Source organism: Kogia breviceps, chromosome 3 (genome assembly GCF_026419965.1).
Source record: "Kogia breviceps isolate mKogBre1 chromosome 3, mKogBre1 haplotype 1, whole genome shotgun sequence".
NCBI classification, from domain to species: domain Eukaryota; kingdom Metazoa; phylum Chordata; class Mammalia; order Artiodactyla; family Physeteridae; genus Kogia; species Kogia breviceps.
Genome location: NC_081312.1, coordinates 28,573,375 through 28,598,994, shown reverse-complemented (window position 1 = coordinate 28,598,994; position 25,620 = coordinate 28,573,375). Strand labels below are relative to the sequence as shown.

The 25,620-nt window shown below is 39.2% G+C and overlaps 1 protein-coding gene across 7 annotated transcripts in view; it reads left to right on the top strand.

Annotated features, from left to right (window-relative positions):
* ZNF410 (zinc finger protein 410) overlaps positions 1–25,620 on the top strand; it is a 40,801-nt gene that overhangs the window by 13,670 nt on the left and 1,511 nt on the right. For 2 of the 7 annotated variants that reach the window (XR_010839495.1, XR_010839496.1), the window contains exons 2-12: positions 753–935; positions 1,881–2,016; positions 5,005–5,223; positions 6,441–6,632; positions 10,131–10,281; positions 10,791–10,918; positions 15,923–16,012; positions 18,483–18,608; positions 19,588–19,728; positions 20,014–20,218; positions 21,098–21,225. Coding sequence is in view for 4 of the 7 variants with exons in the window: in XM_059055868.2 (XP_058911851.1) it covers positions 903–935; positions 1,881–2,016; positions 5,005–5,223; positions 6,441–6,632; positions 10,131–10,281; positions 10,791–10,972; positions 15,923–16,012; positions 18,483–18,608; positions 19,588–19,728; positions 21,098–21,225 (1,398 nt within the window). In the remaining 3 variants the exon portion in view is untranslated. Of the gene's footprint in view, positions 1–752; positions 936–1,880; positions 2,017–5,004; positions 5,224–6,440; positions 6,633–10,130; positions 10,282–10,790; positions 10,973–15,922; positions 16,013–18,482; positions 18,609–19,587; positions 19,729–20,013; positions 20,219–21,097; positions 21,226–25,620 lie in introns of all 7 variants that reach the window. The other 5 variants (XM_059055868.2, XM_067028162.1, XM_059055869.2 and 2 more) reach the window with 3 other exon arrangements.

Genomic DNA, 25,620 nt, shown 5'->3' with positions numbered 1-25,620 from the left:
TAGCAAGTGTATAATTTTGTGTTTTGTTTTTGTAATTTAATATCATTAGCATTTTTGTTGTTGCATTGTTTTCATAACTATTTTTAAGTCATACAATGTCCTACTATAATCAACCATTACCTAATTGAATATATATATATATTTATATGTTGCTTACAGTTATTTATTATCACAGATGATAAGGTGAAATTCTTTGGGCATATAGCTTTTTCCATACTTAAGACCTTTTCTTATTTTTTATTTTATTTACTTATTTTAAAATTTATTGAAGTATAGTTGATTTACAGTGTTGTGTTTCTGCTGTACAGCAAAGTGATTCAGTTATATCATTACATATATATGTATGTGTATACTTTTTCACATTCTTTTCCATTGTACTTTATTACAGGATATTGAATATAGTTCCCTGTGCTATACAGTAGGACCTTGTTTATCCATTCTATATATAATAGTTTGCATCTGCTAATCCCAAACTCCCAATCCATTTCTCCCCCACTCCCTTACCCCTTGGCAACCACAAGTCTGTTCTCCATGTTCTTAGAATAGATTGTTAGAAATTCTACATTAAAGTACAACTTTTTATGGGTTTTGATATCTATTGGGCTTGTTCTATTTTAAAACAAGTGTTTTGAGCTGAATTCTTTATTTGCTTGCTTGTTGTGATTTTTGGATATGTAAAGAAGTTGCTCTGTTTTTTTAGCTACATTTTCCTACTGCTCCGAATTCTCTCTCTTTCTTTTTTCCTTTTTTAGGCTAAATTAATTACCCACCCAGCACAGCATCTTACAGAAAAAGCATAGCACTTCCTAGAGGAGTATGAGCATAACAGGAAGGTGTCATTGACTCTGAATTAAAATTTTAACCTGTCCCCTGAACAGCTACAGGATTTGGAAGCTGAATCAATGTTATCAGATGAGTTAGAATCCAAACCAGAGGTGAGCCCAGGCAACTGGTTTCCTTTTCTTTTGGTGGGCTGTATTCCAGAGTTTGTTCTTAGTTCAAGAGTCAGCAAACTTTTTCTGTAATGGTTCCAGGTAATACATATTTTAGGTTTTGTGGGCCATATGGTTTTGGTTGTAACTACTAGTTTATTATTTTTTTGTTACTAAGTACTTTCTCAAAAATTTAAAAATTCATTTCTTACCTTTTATGACTTTTTATACTTGTTATTTAAATAAGTGTAAATTATTATACATTTACATAATGACAAAATTTATGTATATGACATATATGTAATATTTACTACCACAAACCATTTTTTAAAAATTTTGTATATATCTAAAAGTGTTTTCTTTTTAAATGTGATTAGGGGATTTAAACATTTAAAATTTTTATTCATTTTTCTCATTTTAATTTTAAAACATTTGTGTTGCTTAGTGGAAAGATCACTGAATTTGGAATCATGTTACTACCTAAGTATGAAGACTGACATTGCTCCTAACTAGTGATGTGACCTTGGACTAGTCATTTAGTGCCTTCAGCTTGATTCCTTGTCTTTAAAATACATGTTTAATCTTACTAAGCTACAGTGAGGATTAAAAGAGCCAATACACAGAAGAGTGCTTTATAAAATATAATCAGTACAATGCAGTTGAATTTGTAATAGCCACCATTTAAAAATATAATTATTTTTATCATTTCTCTGTTTTATGGAAGGTGATAGAAGTTAATTATATGATTCAGTTTTTATCTAGAACACTTGATAAAAGTAATTTAAAATATTATTTTGTAGTTAATCTAGTTTTTCTATGAATAAGGTTGAGACTAGTGAGCAGTCAAGACTTAATTACATCATTGCCTTTTGGTAAATTCAGAGGTTTAGATCCATTCGTAATAACTTATATTATTTGTTGTCTCCACATCCCCCCTTTCCCCTTCAGCTGCTGGTACAGTTTGTTCAGAATACGTCCATCCCACTGGGACAGGGGCTAGTAGAATCAGAAGCTAAAGACATTACTTGCTTGTCCCTCCTTCCAGTGACTGAGGCCTCAGAATGCAGTCGGCTAATGTTACCAGGTAAAAATTAAGATCACCAGAGATAAGATAAACAAGTCTTAAGAGCTTAGCCTTCTCTGTGGTACTGGTGGAATGTGATAACTGAGTTTATAACTGACTGGTAGAAACTGTAAAAATTAGGACTTGTGGAGAAAAAGCAACCGTGGGAGTCATAAGTGCACTGTTAGTTTATTTATTTATTAAAAAAAATTTTTTTTTTTTGGCCATACCATGCAGCTTTTGGGATCTTAGTTCCCCAACTAGGGATTGAACCCAGGCCCTTGGCAGTGAGAGTGTGGAGTCCCAACCACTGGACCACCAGGGAATTCTCTGCATTGGTAGTTTAAGTCATAGGAATGAATGTGAACACCCATAGAGTGAGAGTGAGAAGAAAAGGAGGCCAAGGCAGAACTGCATGGAACTCCCTATTCAAGGTATGGGGTGAGGCAGGAGAGCCTGTGAAGGACAGAAGAAAGAAAGGCTAGAGCAATAGGGGGAATACTGACATGGAACCCAAAGGAATAGTCAAGTGTGACAAATGCTTCTAAGAGGCCCAGTGAGACAGGGACTGTCCCAATGAGATAGGGTCATCAATGAGGTAGGTCATTGTTGACCTAGGCAGGACCTGCTCCTTGGAGAGGTAGTGGAAAGCCAGGCCGCAGTGGGTTGAGGTATCAGTGCAAGTTGAGGAAGTAACTATACTTTCTAAAGGCTGTCTTGCTATGGGTAGGAAAAAGAGAAGGACATAAAGTACATTAAAGAGTTCTTTTTTAAGATCTGAAATATTAGAGGGTGGTTTTATACTAAGAGGAAAGAGCCCATTAGAGAAGCTGCAAACACAAAGAGTAGATAATTGGTGAGGAGGCTCCAGGAGAGGTAGAAGGAAGTAGAATGCTGAGCATGTGTAGTGAGATTAGCTTTGGATGAGAAGAAGGAGATCCTATCACTTGACTATTAGGAAGGAAAACATTATTTTTGGATGCAGTGGATTCTTTATTTTCTGGAAATTGGAATATTTAAAATTTGAAATATTAATGTTAAATCAGGGGAGGGTCACCTGTTGGTGACAACTTGTTATAAAGTCTTCTGGTTACTATCCTCTAGTGGTATTCTTTTTTGATTTTTGAAGTGACTTAAGGGCAGATATATTCAACCAACCAGTGTTGATTTAAGGTTTCTCTAGCTCCTGTCTTTCCCACATCTTCCATCTCTCAAGTCCCATTTTTCTACTGGTGTGTTCGGAGTGTTTCCAAATCCATGGATTTTCAATATGTGAAAATTTCCATGTGCTAATAAAATTTGATCTTCATTAGGCTTTTTTTCCTGAATTTACTCTCCCAATTTTAATTTATTGAATAAATATTTTGATAATAATAAAATAAAGGAAATGAAAACAGGAACAAAAGCATCCATCTTCTTTTCTACATTACCTTCTTTTAGGTTTAATTTTGATTTAAAATATTTTAGACAACCAGTTATAGATAATAGTAAATGAAAACCCGTGTACTCACTTCCCAGCTCATGAAACGTAGTTATTACAAACACAAATGTATCTACATACCTCCCTAACCTCATTCCCCTTCCTCCCAAATATGTGTGAACCATTCCATGCATGACCTACTTTTCTTTTTAGTTGGGATATGTGATAGACACAGAAAAGCACAAAACTATATGTGGGTATACCTTCTGAAGAATTATTATAAAGTAGATAGCACCACCCAGTCAAGAAGTAGAACGTTGCCAGCTTCCAGGCCCTCCATGGGTTCCTCCATGATAAAAGCAACCTCTGTTCTTCCATACGTCACCACTGCCCTCAATTTTTTGAAAATTCGTTCTTTGTTTTCCAAGTTTAATCACCCAAGTCTAACTTTAGCTGATTTTGGACTTTAAATGAGTGGAATCACATGAATGTATCTTGTACCTTTTATATTTGTGAGATTCATCCTTGTGTATAGCTCTGGTTTGTTTGGTTTCACTGCTGTATAGTCTGTTATATGAGTATACCACAACTTCTTTATCCATGCCACTGCTGATGAATATGTAGTTATTTTCCAGTGTTGTATTATGACAAACAATGCTGCTATGAACTTTAGGAACAGTTTTTTTGTGGTAAAGTGTATATAAAATTTACCGTTTTAACCAGTTAAATTTACCATTTAAGCAGTTGTGTGGCATTAAATTCTTTCACTTTGTTGTACAACTTCATTAGGCTTTGGAATGGCAGTGCTGTCCCTAGGCTTCCACTTTATTTCTATAATCTTACCTGTTATCTCCTTGAAAGAAGAAAATAATGTAACCTGCCTTCTATAAAGATGAATGAAACCCCTGAAAACATCGGATGCTTTAGCACTGTAGTGCAATTCTTCATTATATTGCAACTAAAACCTTTGGAAATTCATCCCCTCCCTTAGAATGAAGTTCTAGAAGCAAGTCTTCTGAATTATTTCTTTACATCTGGTGTAAACCCAGAACCATAATGAAACATACTCATGATTCTATACAATTTCAGTTATATCCCAGGCTGTGATTTTTCCCCTAATGCCTCACCAGAACTGTCACATACATGTTATAAAAATTAGAGAGAGGTATCTTTTTCCCAAGAAAAATAGTTTAAAATTTAGATCCTGTTCTTGAGTTTGTATTCATTGTGTAACTATATTTTTCAAGGGAAATATACTGATTTGGGGCCTCAAAAGGATAAAGGTCTATAATGTCCAAATGTGGATGGTTCGTATTAGTTACTACCAACCATCAGAGGAGTCTGCCCCTCACATTTTGGTTGACACCCTTTAGCTGCCTTTCACTCTCTCTTCTTTTCTGAGGCAGATTTTATATTTATAAAATGAAAATGCTGTCTGCTCCTGTAAGGGTGTTAAGATACTAAGGGATGTTACAAGGGTGTTAGGTACCACTAAGGGATGTTACAAGGGTGTTAGGTACCATATATCAAAATGGTGAACTCCTTGGAAATAGGTGCTACATAAAGCTGTGGTATTTTCCCTTTACTAGATGATACTCCAAATCATAGTAACTCCTCCAAGGAGGTTCCTTCCTCGGCTGTGTTGAGAAGCCTTCAGGTGAATGTGGGTCCAGACGGAGAAGAGACGAGGGCTCAGACCGTACAGAAGTCTCCGGAGTTTTTGTCCACTCCAGAGTCTCCTAGCTTGTTGCAAGATCTACAGCCAAGTGATAGCACTTCTTTTATTCTTCTTAACCTAACAAGAGCAGGTATTCTTTACCCTTTTCTGACTTCTGCTCATGCTTAAGAAAAAAAACTGGGGAGCAGGGAATAGTTAACTTAGTCATACTTAAAGTGGAGAGAAACTATTATTTTATTATTTTGGAGAATTGGTGTCGTTTGGTGATCAATTGGGTATGTAGAGGGAGAAGGCAGACTCTAAGATGACTCAAAAATTTTTTGTTTGGGAAATTAAGTGGTGTCATTCACCAAAATAGGGCTGTGGGAGAATGATTAGTTCCAATTTGTGCCTGTTGATATTGAGATTTCACAGGGACATTTAGGAGGAGGTGTCCTTTAGAAAGTTAGAAACAGGAATCCAGAGTTCTAGAGAGGTCTGTTGTGAAATAAGTAGTTATAGTGCTTATCAGCATTCAGGAAGTATATGAAACAATGAGCATGGATTCTTTGATCTGGAGCATAAACAGAAAAGAAGGCAAATCTGGGACCCTGAAAAAAAATTTTAAGAGGGTAGCAGAAGAATTGGAAGCAGCTTCTAGAGAGAGGGATCTCAAGAAAACAAAATGAGAATGATGTGGGGGGAGCCAAGGAAGGAAACGTTTTAAAGAAGAAAAGGTACAGAATCATGCCAAATACCACAAACTGGGCCAGTGAGATGAGGACTGGGAAATGTGTGTCCTGCCAAATTAGCAAGAGCAATTGTTCTTGAGGTAGTAGAGGTGGAGCCTAGGGTTAAAGAGATAGGGAATGGACAGCAGGTGAGAAAGTAGATACACAGGTTAGAAGTTAAGAAACTTCAAGAAACATGACTTTGAAGGAACTGGTGAGAAGGTGGTATTTAGAGACATACTTGGGATTTTCTATTCTTTAAAAAAAAAAGATGGGAGAGACTTGAGCTTGGACGGATTGAAAGGCTGAAAGGGAAGCTGTAAGGTGGCCACTAAGGAGGAATGGGTTGAAGTTGGGAGAGAGGAGAAAACTAAAAGATAGGTTTGGGATCCTAGAGGTGAGGGTTAGCCTGGTTGCTAGGAAAGACCGTTTTGCCTCTGAAACAGGAGTAGGTAAGATAAAGACAAGCCTGTCAGCTGGGAGTGGAAAGGTGATAACCTAATCTTGTATGAGAACAGAAGCTTGAGGTGAGAGGTGAAAGTCTGGAATAGCTGAACAGGACACAGAGTTTCTGAGCCAGGGGCAATCAAAGGATTACTTGATGGCTAACTTTCATATATCCTCTTGTTTCTTCCAGGTCTGGGCTCTTCAGCCGAACACTTAGTATTTGTACAAGATGAGGCAGAGGATTCAGGGAATGATTTCCTCTCCAGTGAGAGCACAGACAGTAGCATTCCGTGGTTCCTCCGGGTTCAGGAGTTGGCCCACGACAGTTTGATTGCTGCTACTCGAGCACAGCTGGCAAAGAATGCGAAAACCAGCAGCAATGGTGAGACCCCTGTGTTTTCCTTTCCAGTATTCTGTGCAGAGATTTTGGTAATACAATGGCTATATTTTGAGTTGCATATAATCCAGATTACTTTATTGGTAAGAGCAGAAGGCTAGAAATGTGGAAACTGTTTTTCTTATTTTCTAAAAAATAACTCAGCCATGCCAGATTCATGTGCAGAATCAACTAAACTAGCATTCTCAATTGTCAGCTTTAAATAATATACTGAACCCCTTTTAAAGGAAAAAAAATTTTTCGCACATCTTGTTGTTATCTTGAATTGTTTTTATTTTGATGGTCCTTATACTTAGAGCTTTTACACCTTTATGAAATTAAAACAGTTTTATCAATTAATAGAAATAAAACTATAAAACCAATAAAAATAAAATTAATTTTAAGTCAGTGTGGCAGATGATAATGTTTTGCTGAAACTAAATTGCTGCTCATGGCGATTTAGCAATTAGCAGCTACCATAGTGCTGCTTTTTGGGGGGTTGGGGGTGGGCAGGGCAGGGAGGGTGGAACCAATTTACCAGAAGACCTGAATATCCAAATAGGGTATAGTGTGGTTTCTTTTGAGTTCAGCATGCCTGTACTATTTACTCTGTGCCACTTTTTTTCTATCCAGTAATTTTCAAAGTGTGGTCCCTGGATCATCAGCATCACCAGTAATTTAGAAATGCAAATTATCAGGTCTCAACTTACTGAATCAGAAACTTGGAAGTTTTTAGTAAGCCCTCATTGTGGTTATGATGCATGTTAAAGCTTGGGGACCATCGCTCTATTCACACCACTCCTAAACCACTGCAAAACCTTTACTTGTGTAGCATGCCATAATATTTTTTGTTTTAGGTCTGTCTCTGTATTTTCTCATTAACCTGTGACAATTAAGGTAATAACAAAAAATTATTGAGATAAGGTATACATACTGTCATTACCACAAACATACTATCACTTCCATCTAAGTTGAAATACAGAAATATTTTAATTTTGTGTGTGATGCTGTATATCAGGAGTCAGCAAAGGGCCAAATAACCACCCATTTTGTAAATAAAGTTATATTGGAACACAGGCATGCCCTTTAATTACTAACTGTCTATGGCTGATACTGTGGCAAAGTTAAGTAGTTGTGACAGAGACCATATGGCCCTCAAAGCCCAAAATATCTGCTGTTTGGCCCTTTACAGGAAAAGTTTACTGACCTCTATACAGTGCTATTTTCACTGGAAATTATATCCCAAATGTAAAGACCTTGCCCACATAACTGTAGGATCTTTAACATGTTTACAGTGTTATTCAACATGTACCATATAAGGTTGAGTTTCTTTGTCTCTCTTCCTCTCTCTTTTCTTGGGGCGTGAGGGAGGGGGAAACCATTTCATCAGATGACCTCTAAATATCCAAAACTATCATTGGCTGAGGTCATTTTAAGCTAATCTGTCTTCTGCAAACAGTACTTTGTTTTCAAAAACAAAGTAATTTAGGGAGCACTTTGAGAAATTTTATAATGACTCAAAATACAAGACAGCTCACTCTTTTCTGAAGGATTTTTTTCACCCCTGTTATATGATTATATCAATGTTCTCATTGTATTGACATCTACAAAATGGAATGCATGAAGCCCCAACTGTCACCAGTTTATACTTTTTTTTAAAAAATTTATTTTTTGGCTGCATTGGGTCTTGGTTGCTGCGTGCAGGCGTTCTCTAGTTGCGGCGAGCGGGGGCTACTCTTCATTGCGGTGCACGGGCTTCTTATTGTGGTGGCTTCTCTTGTTGCAGAGCATGGCCTCTAGGTGCACGGGCTTCAGTAGTTGCAGCACATGGGCTCAGTAGTTGCGGCATGTGGGTCCTAGAGCGCAGGCTCAGTAGTTGTGGCTCACGGGCTTAGTTGTTCTGTGGTATGTGGGATCTTCCCAGACCAGGGCTTGAACGCAGTCCCCCACATTGGCAGGCGTATTCTTAACCACTGCGCCACCAGGGAAGTCCTGTCACTGGTTTAAATCTCTGGATTAGCATGGGTTTCTACAGACCTTTCCTTAGAAATTAATTAGCTGGAGCTCTTGAGTTAGTGGGAAATTTTCCTTACATTTCTGTGCTGTTTAAAATTTACCCATGTTTGGGCTTCCCTGGTGGCGCAGTGGTTGAGAATCCGCCTGCCGATGCAGGGGACACGGGTTCATGCCCTGGTCCGGGAAGATCCCACATGCTGCGGAGCAACTAAGCCCGTGAGCCATGGCCGCTAGGCCTGCGCGTCCGGAGCCTGTGCTCCGCAACGGGAGAGGCCACAACAGTGAGAGGCCCGCATACCGCAAAAAAAAAAAAAAAAAAAAAAATTTACCCATGTTTCAATTAAACAAACAAAAAAACTATGTGGGACAGTATTTTAAAAGAACAAGTTAATTAATATTAACTAGCAAAAGGCATCTTAGGTTCTGCTCTGACCTTGGAAGAATTAGTTTTATGATTAGCATTTGGTGAAGTACAGCAAGGAGAATGTAGGGCAGGAAGAAAGTAAGATTAATAGATGGGACAGAAACTGCCTTTGATCAACTGTCAGGTTCCCGGGATTGTGATAGGTATAACATATTATCCTACTCTTGGCTCTTGAGAGGGAAATTTGGAAATATGAATCTTATTCCTAAGGTATATGTAGTGGAAAGATAAACTCCATATGTTTATAACAGAATTAAGTGGTTGTGAATGTTTTTCTCTATTGATGTCCAACTATGAATTGAAGAAAATGAAAGAAAGGGTGCACCACCTGCTAATTCGGAATTTATTAAAAGATTTAGTTAGCTGATTTCGTTTAAATTTAAGAAAGTCACTGCACCATATTCTCCTCTCCTCCCCTCCTTTTATTCTGTTGAACAAAAAACTTGAGCAGGTATTATTTCTAACTTCTAAAAATGTGGTAAGAAATTTGAAAATGAGCTGAGTTTTTGCATTCGTAGATATTTTATAACTAAGGAGGGGTGGTACAGGAAATTAGAAGGTGATTCTTATTCTCTAGAATGATAGAAACAGCCAAATTGACTTCAGAAGATAGAAATGTAAGAATGGCCATCTACAAAAGAAATTACTACTGTAAGTTCACAGCTAAGCCAGACTGGCTGCTTCTCCTAAAATACAAGCAAGTTTTTATTACCTAGAGCTTTAAGTCATCTTCTGTAGGACCCCACACCTGGTGTTGACATACCTGCTTCCTTACCAATCTGTAATGCAAAATAGGTTGAACTCTGCTTTTTGATATGAAACCATTTTGGATATTTCTTACATTTGCCAAAGAGGCCTAGTCTTGTGGCTTTTTGTAGTTCTGTGGATTAAGTAAGGGGATGGGGATATAGAGCCCTCTCACTTCTGTTAAATGAATGCAAAGAGAGCTGGGGAAGATGAAGATCGATATGTGATTAATGATCACTAGGAATGGCTTTATTGTTTGAAGCAGAGTATCTGAGTGGAATCCTTCCCTAGATTACAAATATATGACTCTGTTACAGGAGAAAATGTCCACCTTGGTTCTGGTGATGGGCAACCAAAAGACTCTGGGCCCCTTCCTCAAATGGAGAAGAAGCTCAAGTGTACAGTTGAAGGCTGTGACCGGACATTTGTGTGGCCAGCTCACTTTAAGTACCACCTCAAAACTCATCGGTGAGCAAACCTGAGATCCCATACTTGGAGCTTAAGAAAGTTGATGCTTCTGAAGGAACTTGACAGAAGTCCCCCCACTTGACAAATTAAAGGAAAGCAGGGGCTCCAGCTCACTTGTGGTTAAGATGTCTTTTGTTCTTTAATAGAAACATTTGCATTGTCTCATTTACCTTGTTCTTGACAAATATTTAATAAAACATTTGGCACCTAAATATCTTAGAGCAAGAGTTCTCAAATCTCATCATAAAACATAGTGTCTTGGAGAACTTAAAAATTATACATAAGCTTAAGCCCCACTCTAAACCTGTGAAATCAGTATTTCAAGAAGTAGGGCATCTGTAGCTTTAACAAACTTCAGGTGATTCTGACACATCTAGATTTGGGATTTACTCTCTGCCTTGAGAGTCAGTAGGAGCTTTGACTTGTCCTCTCTAGCAACTTGTCCTCTCTAGCAAAGAGCATTTTCAGGCATTGTTGCATATGTGATTTTTTTTTTTTTCCCCCCGCAGAAACGACCGCTCCTTTATCTGCCCTGCAGCAGGTTGTGGGAAAAGCTTCTATGTACTGCAGAGGCTGAAGGTGCACATGAGGACCCACAATGGGGAGAAGCCCTTTATGTGCCCCGAGTCTAACTGTGGTAAGCAGTTCACTACAGCTGGAAACCTGAAGAACCACCTGCGCATCCACACAGGTGTGTGTCACCCCAGCATTCCCGCAGGCCGTCTACTGCTTGGCTCAGGGCCTGCTGGCTGTCCTTAGGAGATGAAGGTTGGGGTTGTTGCTAGAACTCTGAGGATGAAATTTCTTTTTTTCAAATGCTTCATGGCACTTTTCAGTTCTTTCAGTAACATTTATTGTCACCTCTATGTGAGAATGGACAGTTTGATTTCTGTCTCTGGTAGCCTTAAGTAGGAAGGGATATAAGACCATCACTGATAACAATGATATGATCATATATGGACAGAAATGAGCCTTTCCAAATATCTTCGAACTTAACACAGTTGTAGTTTTGGTCATTAACATTTATTGAGTTACACAAACCACACAGATTCTGTTCTAGGCACTAAATGGGGGGTAAGGTGAGGGGAAATACAAAAGCTAAGATTAATCCCTGACTTTGAGTTTACTTTCTTGTTAGAGCCTCACAACCTGAGAAACAGAATGGAGAAGTGACTTGTCTTGAGTCAAACAGCATGTTAATATCAACGGAGCAAAAGAAAGATATCCTGATTTCTTAATCTAAAAGCTTAAGGGTGACTTTCCAAGCCACTTGGCCCAGCTGTGCTAAGTCTCTTGCCAGAGCTTAATCACTGAGCCCAGACTACTACCATAGGGTGTGTAACTATTCTTCCCACTTTCTTTTTCGTTTCCTTGTTTATTCTTGCATTGCTAAAGTGAGAGCAGGTACAAATAAATGACATTTAAAAAGTGAAACCCAAGCTGAAGCCACCTTTGTTCTGCACATGTCCCTATGATTCCCTCTAGATTGACATTACCACTGGATATATTTTAGGGCAGAATAGCTCTGTTCTCAGCTTTCTTTCTTTCTTTCTCTCTCTCTCTCTTTCTTTCTCTTTCTTATTTATTTATTTAATATTTGGCTGTGTTGGGTCTTTGTTGCTGCACGTGGGCTTTCTTTAGTTGTGGCGAGTGGGGGCTACTCTTAGTTGTGGTGCACGGGCTTCTCATTGCGGTGGCTTCTCTTGTTGCAGAGCATTGGCTCTAGAGGTATGGGCTTCAGTAGCTGTGGCACGTGGGCTTCAGTAGTTGTGGCACACAGGCTGAGTTGCTCCTCAGCATGTGGGATCTTCTGAGACCAGGGCTCAACCACTGTGCCACCAGGGAAGCCCCTCAGCTCTTTCTTGAAAGAGTATTCTTGCTCCAAGAAAGCAGTTTGAATAAAAGAACAGGAAAAACATCTTGCTGAATAGTTAAGGAAAGTAGTAGAATTCACTGTGCCTTATTAAATTCAGTAACCTGTATGTCCTTGTGCCACTTGTCATCTTTGTAGCATTTGATAAAAGTGAACATATTTTAAAATGCTTTCTTTTATTCAGAGTGTGACCTGATTTTCTCTCTTCATTCTGACTCTTGCTAGCTCTGCCTTGTTAATCTAATTGTTGACCAATTTCAGAATTTTGGGTTTCTCCCATTTTACTCGATGTGCTGTCTCACTGCAGTCTCAGAGTTCAATTTAATCATTTCTTCCTGAATGTCTCACAGATCTGAATCTCAATAATTAATATAATAATAAAAGTTAGGACTTCCCTGGTGGTGCAGTGCTTGAGAATCCACCTGCCAATGCAGGGGACACGGGTTCGAGCCCTGGTCTGGGAGGATCCCACATGCTGCAGAGCAACTAAGCCCGTGCACCATAACTACTGAGCCTGCGCTCTAGAGCCCCGTGAGCCACAACTACTGAAGCCCATACACCTAGAGCCCGTGCTCCAGAACAAGAGAAGCCACCACAATGAGAAGCCTGCGCACCACAATGAAGAGTAGCCCCCACTCGCCGCAACTAGAGAAAGCCCACGTGCAGCAACAAAGATCCAACGCAGCCAAAAATAAATTTAAAAAAAAAATAATAAAAAGTTAGCATTTATTAAGGCAATTTAATATGTACCAAGCACATATACATTATCTCATTTAATCTTCAAGGTACCTTTATGCTTTAGATACTGAGTTTATTGATGGAGAAATAGAAGGTTAGAGGGTTAAGTAACTTGCCCAACATTATGCAGCTAGGACATGGTAGAACTGGCATTTGAATTCTGATCTGACTCCAAAGCTCTTGCAAGAATTTTATTTTCAAGTGCTGACAACTCATTTTATCTCAGATGTCAAAACTGACCTCAGATCTTTATTAGTGGTAACGGTAGTAATTAAAGCTGCCAATTTTAGTGGCTTACTATGAGGACTTACTGTGTGCCAGGCACTATGCTTAAATATATTTAACTTGTATTATTTCATCGAATCCTCAAAATAATCTTTTGAGGTTGTATTATGTTAATTTTATAGATAAAAAACTGGTTCTCTTAGGTTTTAAATATCTTCCCCATACTGGTAAGTGGTAGTGTCAAGATTTGAACTCAGGGCTAACTGGCTCATGCTCAACCATTATGCAGCATTGCCTCTTGAACCTTCTCCTCTTCTTTATCGCAGCAAAATCACCATCCTCTCAGTTTCCAAATAGGAAGGCCATCTAACTTAAGGCAGCTTGATGAGATTCCTGCCACTAGATTCTGATGAATCTTTTTTGAAATCTTTTTCTGAGGTTCTTGAGTTCATCTTGTTAAACATTTAACCTTATTTATTAACTGCAATTTTCTGTTTTCCTGATGTTTATTCTATCATATGTATGAATATATTGTTCATTCATTTGGCGACTTTTGGAGTGCCTGGCATTCTGGGGTTAGTGTGAGTATACAGATATGCTTTCCAAAAAGTTACAGACCACTGGAAAATCACAAACATTAAACTGTGTGGTACAGTCTGAAAGAACAGTATAATCTAGAGCTGTGCTCCTCCTTCCTTCAAGGCCCAGCTCCTGTATTGTCACCGTGCCCGCCTTACTTTCTGAGTTTCAGTTTTTCTCCTTTACTCTCTCACACTGTCACACTCATAACAGTTCTGACACCAAATGTGTTTTCCCACACCAAGCAAGTCTCTGTGACACCAAGTGGGTGTCTATAGTTTAACTGAATTCTGACACTGTCTGAAAACAGCGTCAGATCCCACAGGTTAAGGGCTCAGCCCCACAAGACTGCCACCTACTTCAGATGTCTATTGCAAGTAGCAAGTCCCCAGGTTACTCACAACCTCTGTCTGACTAGGCTACCAATTGGAGTTCCCATGACCCCGCCCCCTACTCCCCTGCCCCGGATTCAATTATTTGCTAGAACAGCTCACAGAACTCAGGGAAACACATTTACCGGTTTATTATATAATAAAGGATATGATAAAAGGATACAGGTGAGCAGCCAGACAAAGAGATGCACAGGGTGAAGTCTGGAACAGTCCCAAGCACGGGAGCTTCTGTCTCTGTGGAGTTGGGGTGCGCCACTCTCTTGGCACATAGACATGTTCACCAGCCCAGAGGCTCTCTGAACCCTGTACTTTTGGAATTTTTATGGAGATTTCATCACGTAGGCATGATTGATGATTAATCCATTTCCAGGCCCTCTCTCATCTCTGGAAAATGGGGGTAGGGCTGAAAATCTCAAGCTTCTAATCATGGCTTGGTCTTTCTGGTGACTCGCCCCCATCCAGGAGCCCACCAAGAGTCACCTCATTAGAAGAGACACTGCTGTCACCCAGTAAATTCTAAGGGGTTAGGAACTCTGTGTCAGGAATCACTGTCAAAGACCAAATATCAGAACAACAGATTATCCTAGTGCTCATATCAGTTGAAAAATTACAAGGGGTTCAGGAGCTCTGCATCAGGAGCTAGGATCGAAGATTAAATGTTAGAACAAAAAATTCTAGCACCCCTGTGTACAACAAGGGTTTTAAAGCTGTGTGTCAGGAAACTGGGGCAAAGACCAGTATATATACTTATTTCACACTTGTCGTTTTCTGAACTTGCTTTGGGCGCTCTCAATTTCAAGGCTGTGCTCATACTAGTCCTTATGCCTGAAATTTCCTTTCTTCCTTGTCATCTTTAAAGAGCAGCTTAAATTCAGCTTCTTTGAAAAGAGAACTTACCACAGTAAGAATTCCTCCCCTTTATAATTGCATATAGCACTTTTTAATACCAGAATTAAAGTCATTTATGAATACGTTTATCTCTCACTAGGTTGTGACCCTTGGGAGATACGGACTGCATCTCTGATTTTTTTCACTTTTTATTTTGAAACAATAATAGACTCATGTGAAGTCACAACAAAAGTACAGAGAGTTCTGTATGTGCTTCACCCAGCTTCCACTCAGAAGTGACATCTTATGTAGCCATAGTACAATATCAAAACCAAAAAGTCAACAGTACTGTCAGTTAGTCTACAGACCTCATTCAGTTTTCACCATGCATCTTTGATTTTTAAAATAACAAAGTAATATTGTAGAAATACTGTAGAAAATGAAAATTATGGAAAAGCAGAAGAAGAAAATAAATCATAATACCACTATCAGGATATAACTACTGTTAACACATTGTGAGATTTTTCTGTGTACCCCTCACTAAACAGCTGTTTTTATTTGTTTGCTTTTATAAGATGGGATTATGTAATACCTATTTTATAACCTTTAAAAATCTGTACTCTTAAATGGATCTAGAAACTCAGTCTTAAAGAGAATTGATGTAAGGTAAAAATCCTGAGAGCGTATACACTGTTTTCATGATATCCTCGGAAGGGATGGGATCGCCAAAGAGGGTAGCTCAGTGCAGCTGGGGCTCAGCCCCTGAGGAGGGAGAAGGAAGTATTATGCTCAGAGGCAGCTACTCTAAAGAAAAGGGCAGGGCTGTCTGCAGGGCTGTGTACTAGGAGATCACTGAGAGGTGACACCTGCTGGATAGTCCGGTTGAAATTATATAGCGTGAATTCAGGAAATCAGAGTAAGTTGTTGGAAACAGGAAAAGTTTGATGGGAAAAGAGAATAATAGTTCATCAGAAGACTGAGTCTTTATCTTATTTTTTGTCTCTAGGAGAGAAGCCTTTCCTTTGTGAAGCCCAAGGATGTGGCCGTTCCTTTGCTGAGTATTCTAGTCTTCGAAAACATTTGGTGGTTCACTCAGGTACTAGAACCTGTGCCATTCATAGATTTCAGGGAAGATGGAGAGCCAACAGGGTAAAAGGTTAGGGTAGTTGTATAAAGAAATCTAAAGAGAAACAAACTGTTCACCATAAAGTTTCCTCCGTATCCTGACAGAATCAGAAATCAAGGCCCTTGATGCTTGCATTGAAAGGGTCATATAATCAAGGAGAAAATATCTAATTATTATTTTCAGCTGAGCCATTGAACTGCTTTCTAACTGAGACCTTTTTCTGAGGAATCAACAAATTTATTTGGCACTACACTGCGTACTTTATAAGTTACATCAGATATGGTCCGTGGAGTTATTCAGAGCAGAGACTGGCCAAGGCAGAAGTGAACTCGAAGTGGAGAGAGATTCTAAAATGGAATCTGGCAATTGTTCAAATGGCTGGCCATGGGAAGCAAAGGGAAGCCAGAATGGGAGAAGTGGGGAGAAGGAACTAGAAGTTATTTATAATGAAGACAGCAAAACAGTTCAGTGGGAGCAAGGGAGTTGGAGAGGTATAATCAGTCAGGGATGTGAATTTCAGAGCTGAGATCCTAGGGGTAGAGCAGTTTTTTAATATGATGACAGATTCTAAGCAGAGATAGCAAACTGATAGCCTATGAGTTAGATGTGGACTTCCAGATGTGTTTTGCTTGGCTTGTAGAGTGCTTTCATTTTAGTGTTCTTTATTTTATTATGTAAAATTTTGTCAAACATACATAAAAGTAGAGAAAAATACTTTTTTATGTAACAATAATGCTGTTATCGTATCTATCAAAATTAACTATAACTCCTTGGTTTTATCTGAGATTCCCTCCATGTTTAATTTTTTTCCAATTGTCTCAAAAATGTCTTTTAAAGTGGCTTTGTTTAAAACAGGATCCATCAAGGTCCACTTGTTGCACTTGGCTAGTAGGTCTTCTTGAATCTAGATCTATCTGTACTTTTTGGTTTTCGTGCTATAGGCTTATTGTACAACAGAGTCAGTTGGTCATCCCACGTTCTAGATTAGTTGGTTTGCCTCCTTTTCTGTCATTTAACTTGTTCCCCTATATTTCCTGGAAGCTTCAAAGGTTCAAAGATTTTGGCAAGGTTATGTTATAGGTGGTTGTGTTTCATTGTGCATCACATCAGGAGGCATACAGAGCTTAGTTGTCAAAATTGATCAGTTGGTTCAGGTGGTAACACCCTGATCCCCACACTGTACTGTTCCCTAGCAGTCTTATGGTTTCATCTCTGAATGATGCCTGAATTCGTTATTTCAGCAGGGTTGTAAAATGTTATTTTTCTAATTATATTATTCATTCATATTTGTTAGCCGGAATTCTTCTGTATAATGGGTCTGTATATTATAACTAGGGCTATTTGGTAATTTGTACACGAAAGGCAGGATAAATGTGTAATTCTTTTAACTGTGAGTTTTCAGAATAAGAAGTTGGTACTCTGGTTACTTCTAGCAGTGTCATTTTCACTGCTTTCTCTCTCTCTCTCTCTCTCTCTCTCTCTCTCTCTCTCTCATTAGTATTATCTTGAATTCATGTGTTTCTACATATTCACTGTATTTCAATCCATTATAGTTATTTTTTAACAGCTTTTGGACCTATTAATGCACATAACCTTAAAGTTCACCCATTGTAAGTATACGCATGAGTGATTTTTGGAAAATATATAGGATTGTACAATCACCACCCCAATCCAGTTTTAGAACACTTGCATCACACCAAAAGTTCCTTTGTGCCCCTTTGCTGTCGGTTCCTGCTCCCCCACCCCCAGATCCAGGCAGTCATTGACCAGCTTTCTGTCTCTATATAGTCTGCCTCTTTTGGAAATTTTCTGGTCATTTCACTTAGTTTTGCTATCTGCTAGTCCCCTGTAGGCATAAGGGTTTTTTTTTGTTTTTGTTTTTGTTCTTTGGCATAAATTTTTGACCCCGCTCTAAGTGTGGTTGTCTGGGTAGGTGGGATAGAAGTTGAGGGCTTCAGACTTGAGGACCTAAGGGATAGTTCAGATCATTGTGTAGAAGAACCACCAGTGTGAACGTTGAAAACTGAGAGTTGTGGCAGGAAACGGGATAAAGGTATATTATGAAGCCAGGGTTGGAATCCTTGAGGCTAGTGCATGTCCTTGAGGTCCATGGAAGACTATATCTGAAAAGGGAAGTAAATATTCTGTGTGTCTACCATGAGAAGTTGTTTTGTGGAAGCAGCAGTACAGTGGGTCTGGAGAGTACTGGAGGCTGGGAGCAGTGAGTGTGCTAAGCCCTCCTGGTGTACTTTCCAGCCACCCTGTGTACTGAAGGTTGAGAGGCTGGGGGGAAGGTGTGGAATGGGAGAAGGAGTAGCTTCTTAATGTTTAGTTTAACATCCTCTGGACTTCTCCATCTAGGGCTTGAGCCCATTCTCTTGCTGTCAGAAATGTACCCTGTCTTTTTGGCTCTCCTGTCTTAACCTGGTCTGTGTTTCAGGAGAGAAGCCACATCAGTGTCAAGTCTGTGGGAAGACCTTCTCTCAGAGTGGGAGCAGGAATGTGCACATGAGAAAGCATCACTTGCAGATGGGAGCAGCTGGGAGTCAAGAGCAGGAACAAACTGGTAAGGAGAAGAGGGTATAGTGGAGGGCTGTATTTTGGGGGTTCAAAAAGTCAAATAACTGGCCTGTCTGATGTGGAAATTTTCTGATTCTATTTTGGGTAGAGATTGGTCTCATTTGATGGACTAGTGGTTTCCAAATGTAGCTGTACAGTAAAATCGTTTGCAAGCTTTTAAAACATATATTGTGTATTGCTTGTCCACCCCTCCCCCCCAGCAAAACAAAACAACCTGATAAATGAGATTACTTGGTAATAAAATCCTGGGATCTATAGTTTGTGTTTTTTCTGTGTGTGTGGTACGCGGGCCTCTCACTGTTGTGGCCTCTCCTGTTGCGGAGCACAGGCTCCGGAAGCGCAGGCTCAGCGGCCATGGCTCACGGGCCCAGCTGCTCCGCGGCATGTGGGATCTTCCCGGACCGGGGCACGAACCTGTGTCCCCTGCATCGGCAGGCAGACTCTCAACCACTGCGCCACCAGGGAGGCCCCGGAGTCTGTAATTCTGAAAGTTCCTCTAGTGAGTTTGATGGTAACTAGTGCTGATCCATGAACCATCATTTGAGTGTCACTGTGATGAAGATTTCTGTATGACAAGAGTTTAAGCATTTTTTACTTATCAGTCATGACTCCCTTTTTACCCTAGCTTAAATTTGATAATACGTTTTTATTATTATTCCTTTCCATGTCTTTCCTTAATCAATTGTTTTATTCTGAATACTCCTTTCTAAGGATGCACCCATCCCATTTTATATGTTTGTTATCCAGATGCTGATCACAAGCAAGGGTATTTATCCATGAGGCTCAAACTCTTCCCTTTTAGGTTTATTTTTGCTTCCCAAAAGTAAGTGAAATAGAGGAGGTGGCATCCAAGATACAGGTTAACTTTTAGTTCTGAAAAAAAAAGCCAGCTTCTTGTGAAGGAAAATGGGGACCAGGCACAGCCTTGACTGCTGTATGTCTCTCACATCCTATTCTCTGTGCAGCTGAGCCACTAATGGGCAGTAGTTTGCTTGAAGAGGCTTCAGTAACCAGTAAAAACCTGGTGTCTATGAATTCTCAGCCCAGCCTTGGTGGAGACTCCTTGAACCTACCAAATACCAATTCTATCCTAGGAGTTGATGATGGTAAGACTTTCACCTCTCCTTTATTTGGGGGAAATGGGCTGCAACTAGGGACTAAGGAATGGGGTTGTTTCCAAAATGGAGGTTTTAATTAATGTCATTTCTTGTGAGTAGAAATGGTATGATTGAGTAGCATTTGTGTTGTCTCTGGAGTGGATAAGTGAATATTTTAAAAAGTTTTTTCATTGAAAAGATAATGTTACTAAAGAATAAAGAAAAAGATTTAAGAAGAAAATTATCCATAATCCTAGCATCCTAGCCCAACTATTTCTATCTTTCCTATTGCAGTTATGGAAGAACTTAACTTTTAAAATATTTAAACAGAACATAACCAGGTTTTACAGAGGAGAATTAAAGCAATTTCTCCATACCTTCAAAAGCCATATCTTCTGGAGAAAAGAAAGGGCTCTCTAGGAAACAGTTGCTCCTCTCTGATATAGAAATTTCACCCAAGTTACACAGGCCAGGCCCTCTTCTCTGAAAAACTTAACAGGTGAGGTCAGCATGCATTTATTCAGTGCCTACTGTGTACCTGGCACCATGGGAAAGAAAAGTAGAAGATAGGGACCTTCAAATCTAGTTGCGAAGTCAAAACTTACATATGGGAAACAACATTGAGTGAGTAGAAGATAGTGTATAAGCAAACGTTAAGTTATGTGGTATCCTGGAAGAGCAATATAAGCTAGAAAGCCCCTAGAAGATACTCTTAATTTATTTGAGAGCTAAGTGGTTTATGTGTAAGCAATTGCCAGAAGATCTTCGTGGTGATTCTGCTGATGAACATTTAATAAGTCTGAGATCCTTTGTTTTCATTACTCATATCCCAGTCAGTCAGTTTTGGGTATAAAGACCATGTTTGTGTAACTTATATATGGAGCCTACATGGCCCAGAGTGTGCCTCCACAATAAGCCTCTTCTGTTTCATAAATGATACTAAGGAGGAAAGTCTCAAGGGAGGAAGAGACAGTGAGAAGGAACTTTGGAGCCAGGTTTAAGCTCTTGACTAGCACGTATTGCACTATTTCTTTCACTGGTGACTGCTTTAAGGGTTGGCTCTGGTTTGCTGATTCATAAGCAATTTTAATCCAGTTAATATTGCTAAAGCCATATTACTCTAAACTGGCATACTGAAAAATGGTCAGCTGTTATATCAAAATTTCTTGCCTTTTCTTTCCATCCCCCTTTTGTAGTACTTTCCAAATTCACTGATAGTGTTTATCAGGCAGGAATTAATTTGGAAGAAACACAGGAATGTGGGATTCAGTTTTTCAGGGAATAGTGTTAAGTGTTCTTAATGAGAGACTTGATAATGAAGGTAGGTAGGTAGGTCTGTGGATTCACTTTGCATTGAAACATTTTTCTGTTGTTTCAGAGGTGCTTGCTGAAGGATCCCCACGTCCTCTGTCTTCAGTGCCTGATGTGACACATCATTTGGTGACCATGCAGTCAGGGAGGCAGTCATATGAGGTGTCTGTCTTAACTGCCGTAAATCCACAGGAGGTAAAACTATCTCTTGCCCTTACTTTGTTTCTGTGGAGATTAATGTGGAGAATGATTGGGAATCTATTTCAGAGGATCTGAAAAAATTCTCCAATTTCCCTTTCCTGGAGACTTAGATTAGAATATCTTACCCTAAGCTAAGCATGAGTCCAGGTTTGAAAAGAACCTGAGTATTAGGGTCTGCTGAATTGGGAGATTGGTCATTCACAGCTAGGACTCTGAGCTCTAGTTTCCTTGATACACATGCCCTAATTAATGAGATAGGCTCCTCCTGTTCTTGCCTCACTTGTGATGAAGATGCTTTTATTTTTATTTTTATTTTTTTTTGCGGTACGCGAGCCTCTCACTGTTGTGGCCTCTCCCTTTGCGGAGCACAGGCTCCGGACGCGCAGGCTCAGCGGCCATGGCTCACGGGCCCAGCCGCTCCGCGGCACGTGGGATCCTCCCGGACCGGGGCACGAACCCGTGTCCCCTGCATCGGCAGGCGGGCTCTCAACCACTGCGCCACCAGGGAAGCCCGATGCTTTTATTTTATACAGAAAATAACATCCTGGGACAAAGTAGTCCTTGAGCAAAAAAGATAGTGACAAAATCATTAGAAATCATTATCATTCACTTTGCTACGGCCAGTTGTCTTGGAGATACCAGGCTGAACCAACTGGGCATATGGGAATGTGTCCACTTGCTTGCTGAGTGAGAACCATCATCTAAATCTAAGGGGGCTTTTAGATTGATTCTAAGCACCCCTTACTCTGTTTTTTTGGCTCTGACCCAGAAAACAGAATGAAAACCAGTTGGGCTTCTAGAATCTTAGGATGTTTTATTGGCCTTGTGTCGTGGAGATAGATGACTTCCTCATGAGCTCGTTTCATATGCATAAGCTTTTGCCAAAGCCTGTATATTCTGGCTTTGGTGTTATAGTATCTTTCACTTTTCCTTTCATTATAGCCTGTAGACCACAGTCCGCTGTTACAGCATTCAAATGACTCTGCATCCTATATTGAATGGTCTCAATTTTTCTGTAATATTTCTGAGGATATCCAGGATCAGAAAGCTCTGGGCATGCACGTTAATGTTTCTTCCAGGACCTTTCCTTGTATTCATATTGCGACCCACTGTCTCAGTCTTGTTTATGTTATATTGAAAGTTTTTGCTATTTGGTATCATTGGTTCTTTCCTAAGTCACCTTCTCCCGGTAACTGCTTTGGAACATGTCTCACCTGCGGAGTCTTTGCTTATTTCTTCCCCTCTTTGTTTATCTATTTAAAATGTTTTATTATGCAAGTTTTCAAAGAGTATAAATACTGAGAACGAGAATAGTATAGTGAATCCATGTACTTGTTGTCACCCATCTTCAACAATTAACTGTCTACTGTTCTTATCACTTCCTTCCTACTGTTTGCTGTTGATGTTTTATTTGTACTGCAGTATTTTAAATCAAATCATAGACATTTCATCTGTAAATATTTCTCTAACATATTTTTTCATAACTATATCTTTATCATACCCAACAAAATTAACAATAATTTATCGATATACTCTGATTCTTAGCCTTCTAAATTTTTCCTCAGAAAGAATCTTTTTATGGTTGGTTGGTTTGAATTAGAATTCGAACAAAGCCTATACAGTGCATTTGGTTAATAATTCTCTTTATCTCTAAGTGTCCTCCCCCTCTTTTTTTCAGTATGGCTATCTATTTAAGGAATTGGGTTTGTCTTATAGCATTTCCCACATTCTGATTTTGGTTGATTGACTTCTTTTGTTGTTTGATATATTTCTCTATCCACAGACTTCCTGAAAACTGGTAATTACGTTTAGAGGCTTGATTAGATTACTGTTTGTTTTTCCTCTTGGCAAGAATATTTTATAGGTGGTACTCTTGCTTCCTACTACATCTCATCAGGAGACACATGATATTTGGTTGTTCTCCTCTTACTGATCTCAAGATTGACCAGTGGGTTATGTAAAAGTTTTGGCAACCATTACTGGTCATGGCCTAGATCTGTTTTTTCATTAGGGCTTGCAAAACAGTGATACCTTATTCTCTTTTTCCTTCTGCTTTTATTAACTGTGATTCTTCTATAAAAGAAATACTTTCATTAACTATTGGGTTGCTCTGAAATAGTTGGGGAAAGTCATCCCCTTCTTTTTGTACCTAGTACAAATTATTATCCTGATATACCAATCCACAACACTCAACGTTTTCTTTTTTAATATTTGAAACTTTGGAGTTTTTCTCTCCCATACTGCTAAATACCTTTTTTAATTGAAGCACTCCAGATTACCCCAAATAAATGCCAGATGAATAAAGATAATTCATTCAACAGATATTATGTACCTGATGTGTGCAAGGCACTCTGCTGGGTTCTGGTTATACAGTAGTAAACAAAATATAATCTCTGTCTCAAAGAGCTTAGAGTCAGAGTTAGGACCTCTCCCTTTTGTAACTCCGTAGCTATATAAATGGTGCCCCTGGAGTCGTGCTGTACAGAGAGTTTAGAATGGGAAGGGCAACAAGTCAATGAACTGGCAATTTTTATACAAGGTAGTAGTGCTAGTCTTGGGGGAAGTCAGGGAATAAGTTTTAGAGTTTAAGTTGAGACCTGAGGGATGAATAGCAATCATCTTGATGGAGAAGTGGGAGGGACTGGAAGAAATTTAACAGGCATAAAGGTAGCAGTGTGTACAAAGGAGAGGGAGCACGCCTGACTATGGAACCACAAAGGGTTGAGTGTGGTGGACATGGAATGGAGAGGTTGGTGTGGGATGGAAAAATGAGAGCAGGAAAGACAAGCTGGGTCTTCTCTTTAAGGGCCTTATAGGACATGATTTTATCCTGGGGGCACTAGGGAGCCACTGCATGGTTTTAAATGGGGTATGACATGGTCAGATTTGTGTATGCAGAAAGTCCAGTAATAGCACATTTGTTCTCTTGAACCTGTAGCTGGCTTCCGAGTGTCCTTGTCTGGGAGATGCTCACTCACAGCCTCAGGCAGACACAATAACACAGACTACCTAAAAAGAAAACAAAGGAAAACTTGGCCTTCACTCCAGGAGAACACAAAGGGCCTTTAAGTCCTGTGTACCCAGTTTCAGAATGGAAGCCTCAGACGCTTAACACCGCAAGAGGAAAGTGCTGCCCTTAGATGTAGTTGAAAATCCTTCACTATCACTTTTTCCTCATGGATCCTTATGTATTTACAAATACAACTTCTGTCTGAGCCTCACTTCTTTTGTCTTTCCTTTACTATACCATTACTACCTTCCTCCCATCAAGGCATTTTCATTGCTCATCCCCTCCTTTTCCTTCTGAAGATGGGCTTATCACGTGCTCCAATACCTTCATTTTTTTTTTCAAGCTGTAAGCCCCCAAAGGCTCCAGGCTTCATCCTCTTCCTCATCTGGGGTCTGTTCCTCCAGTGAGTGAGGAATATTGACTCCTTAGGGATTATTCTCAGATGCCAGAGAAGAAGGCAATAGCAACCCTTAAAACAATACATGCCCATTCCAAATTGTTTTTTAAAAGATCACCATGCATTTTAGATCAGACCTGTAAGAATCCGCTGATGTACTTCTCATTGGACTCCTGTAACTATGCTCTAAAAATAACTTATCAAGAACAAGTGTCAGAAATTATCATAGAAAATATTTGAAAAACTACAAGTTAACTCTCACTCAGATGGTTCAAATTGGACAATTCTGATTTTTCCTCAGTGTGGCCAGGTCTTCTGAGAATCAGACAGAGGACTCATTGTGCAGACCCAGCTGAGACCCCAGGGCTTTTGACCTTCTGTGGACTAAAGGTCATCCCAAATGGGGTTCCATAGCCACACTGACTTCACATTCTTGAATTCAAGAACCAGTATAAGTGATTGCTAGTTAGATTTGACTATACCTTAGAATATTTCCCAAATAAAACAAGGAGGAAAACAGAAATTACAAATTCTTTAACATATCTCATAAAGTGACATTGCTAAGTTTGAGTGTAAACATCTGGATCTTGGTCTAGATTAAAAATATACCATTCCTAATCTCTATCACACAGTATCAAATGAAATCTGTGGTTTCTTTCTCTAAGTTTAAAATTTTTCTTTAAATTTCTTTAAATTCCATACCATTGAATTCTACTATGTAAATTACCTTCATCTAAATTAAGATCACCAAATAAATATATCTCCAGCTCTAGAATTAATCTGATTAGATTTCAACAAACAATGTTTATTCTGTTTTCACTGTATTATTCCCATCTCATTTTCTTTTCATAATAAAATGGAACCCAATTTCATCAATTATTATACAAAAACACCTTTCAACAGGAACTTTGAATGTAGAGTAGAATGTCCACACTAGCTGCCACCCTATTGGAGACTCAGGCTTGTCTTCCCTCATCACAGG